We start from the raw sequence: 1,839 nt of genomic DNA, 5'->3' as shown, positions 1-1,839 counted from the left end.
CAGGCAGAGGAACAGGGAACCGCCAGGTCTGGAGGACAGACAGCAAGCCGGCAACCATGTCAAGGGTCTGGGCCTTCATCCCAAGCACGGTGGGGGTAAAGGGGTTCCACTGCCTCCTCACAGTTCTAAAAGAGCTTTTTGGTGGTTGCCGAGAGAAGTCATGGCAGGGACCCTGTGGGGTCTGGCATGCTGCCCCACAGCGGTGCTGATGATGGGCCCAAGTGCAGATCTATTTGGTGCCTGGTTCTGGCAGAGACCCCTAGAGACCCGGGAATGGATGGAAACAGCCCTGAGCCCAGGCAACACACCAGCTTATACAGTGTGAAGGATCCTGCAGACTAAGCAAAGAGGAGCTGGATTTTGGGCTCTGGGTCAGTCCACGGAGGAGCAGACCTGCCCTGCAAAACCCAGGGAAGGCGTCTGGGGTGAGGGGGGACGTGGTTCGATTTCAAACCATTGCCTCTCCCAGGTCCCCTGATTCTGTTTTCCACTGTGATTGGGCTGCACCCCGTCTCCCTGACCGCCCCCTGCACCGCCAAACCCAGGTGGGGTCTGGAAGGGCCCATGGCACTTGCCAGGGACAGAGAGGTTTGTCCCCGGCCAGGCAGATGCAGCTGTCTGGGGCCCTGCCTACTCTCAACGATGAGTCAGCAGAGGCCGGGCTGGCTCCTGTGGGGCCCCGCGTTCCGGATTGTTCCTCCCTCCCTCTCTCCCCACCTGCCTCAGGAGGAGGCTCACCAGATACTTGGGCTGGGCGCCATGCATCCTCACGGCCCTCTGGCCGGCCAGGGTCTCCAGCAGCACCTGCAGAGAGAGCAGGCTGCAGACTGGGGCCGCTGAGAACCTGCTCGTGGGACTCAGACTCGGGGGGTCTGGAGGGCCCACGTGGAGCAGAGGAATGGAAAATGACAGACATGTAGGTGCGGAGCCGTGCAGGGCACCTGAGCTGGGGAGGACAGGTCCCGGGATCTGAAGATGGTCAGGCCTGCTGGGAGATTCTCCAGGGGCTGCGGCCCCCCACCCCCAGGCCAGTCAAGGGCCCCGCAGCTCACCACGCCAAAGCTGAAGGTGTCGGTGTCTACGGCCAGCCTCCCAGTCTTCACGTACTCCTCGGGCAGGTAGGCCAGGGTGCCGCGCACTGTCCGAGTCCGGGCCACACTACTGCTCTGGCCGGGGTTGGCCCCTGTAAACCGGCTGAGACGGGCCAGGCCGAAGTCCCCCAGTTTGGGCATCAGTCTCTCATCCAGAAGGACGTTGGAACTTGGGGATGGAAGGCGGTGGTGTCAGCCTGGCCCTAGCCCTCTCTGCGACTCATCACTCTGGCACCTACTGCCCCCTGCCTGGTTCTGAGACAATCAGACCGGAGCCACTGACGTGCACCTCAGTGGCAGATCGTGGCCCGTGCTCATGGTGTTCTGGCCACTTGGGGCTCCGAGCAAGTGGCCCCCAGAGCCCTGTCCTACAGTTGAGTCCCTGTTCACCAGTGGGACCCATCCTTGGCCTCCATGTCCACCCCTGGCCCACACTGGGTGCTCAGTGACTCTCAGACCCCAGCCCTGACGCCCCCTGTTCTCAGGAGGATCGCTCAGGGCCAGGCTCCTGGGGACTAGGCAGCAGGCACCCCCGGTCCCTGATGGCGGGAGGTGTGGGAGCATCACCCCTTGCCATAGGGCTCCTGCCACCCTCAAAGGCCCCCAGGGGCTGGCCGTGTCCCCGCCTCACCTCTTGACATCTCCATGGATGAGGCTGGGGCTATCTTGATGTAAGAACTGAATTGCCCGGGCCGTGCCCAGAAGGATGTCCAGTCGCTGAGGCCAGGAGAGAGGGGGCCAGGCCTGT

General features: G+C 63.2%; 1 protein-coding gene across 1 annotated transcript; it reads right to left on the bottom strand.

Annotated features, from left to right (window-relative positions):
• Positions 1 to 6: 6 nt before the first annotated feature.
• Positions 7 to 1,835, bottom strand: LOC105002036 (interleukin-1 receptor-associated kinase 1-like; the record flags this gene model as incomplete). Its single annotated transcript, XM_010858481.1, has 3 exons — positions 7 to 804; positions 1,053 to 1,260; positions 1,723 to 1,835. Coding segments are annotated over 3 exons (489 nt in total), but the record flags the coding sequence as incomplete, so codon positions are not given.
• Positions 1,836 to 1,839: the final 4 nt, after the last annotated feature.

Source organism: Bison bison, unplaced genomic scaffold (assembly GCF_000754665.1).
Source record: "Bison bison bison isolate TAMUID 2011002044 unplaced genomic scaffold, Bison_UMD1.0 scf7180017855265, whole genome shotgun sequence".
NCBI lineage: Eukaryota > Metazoa > Chordata > Mammalia > Artiodactyla > Bovidae > Bison > Bison bison.
This window is presented reverse-complemented; position numbering and strand designations above follow the sequence as displayed.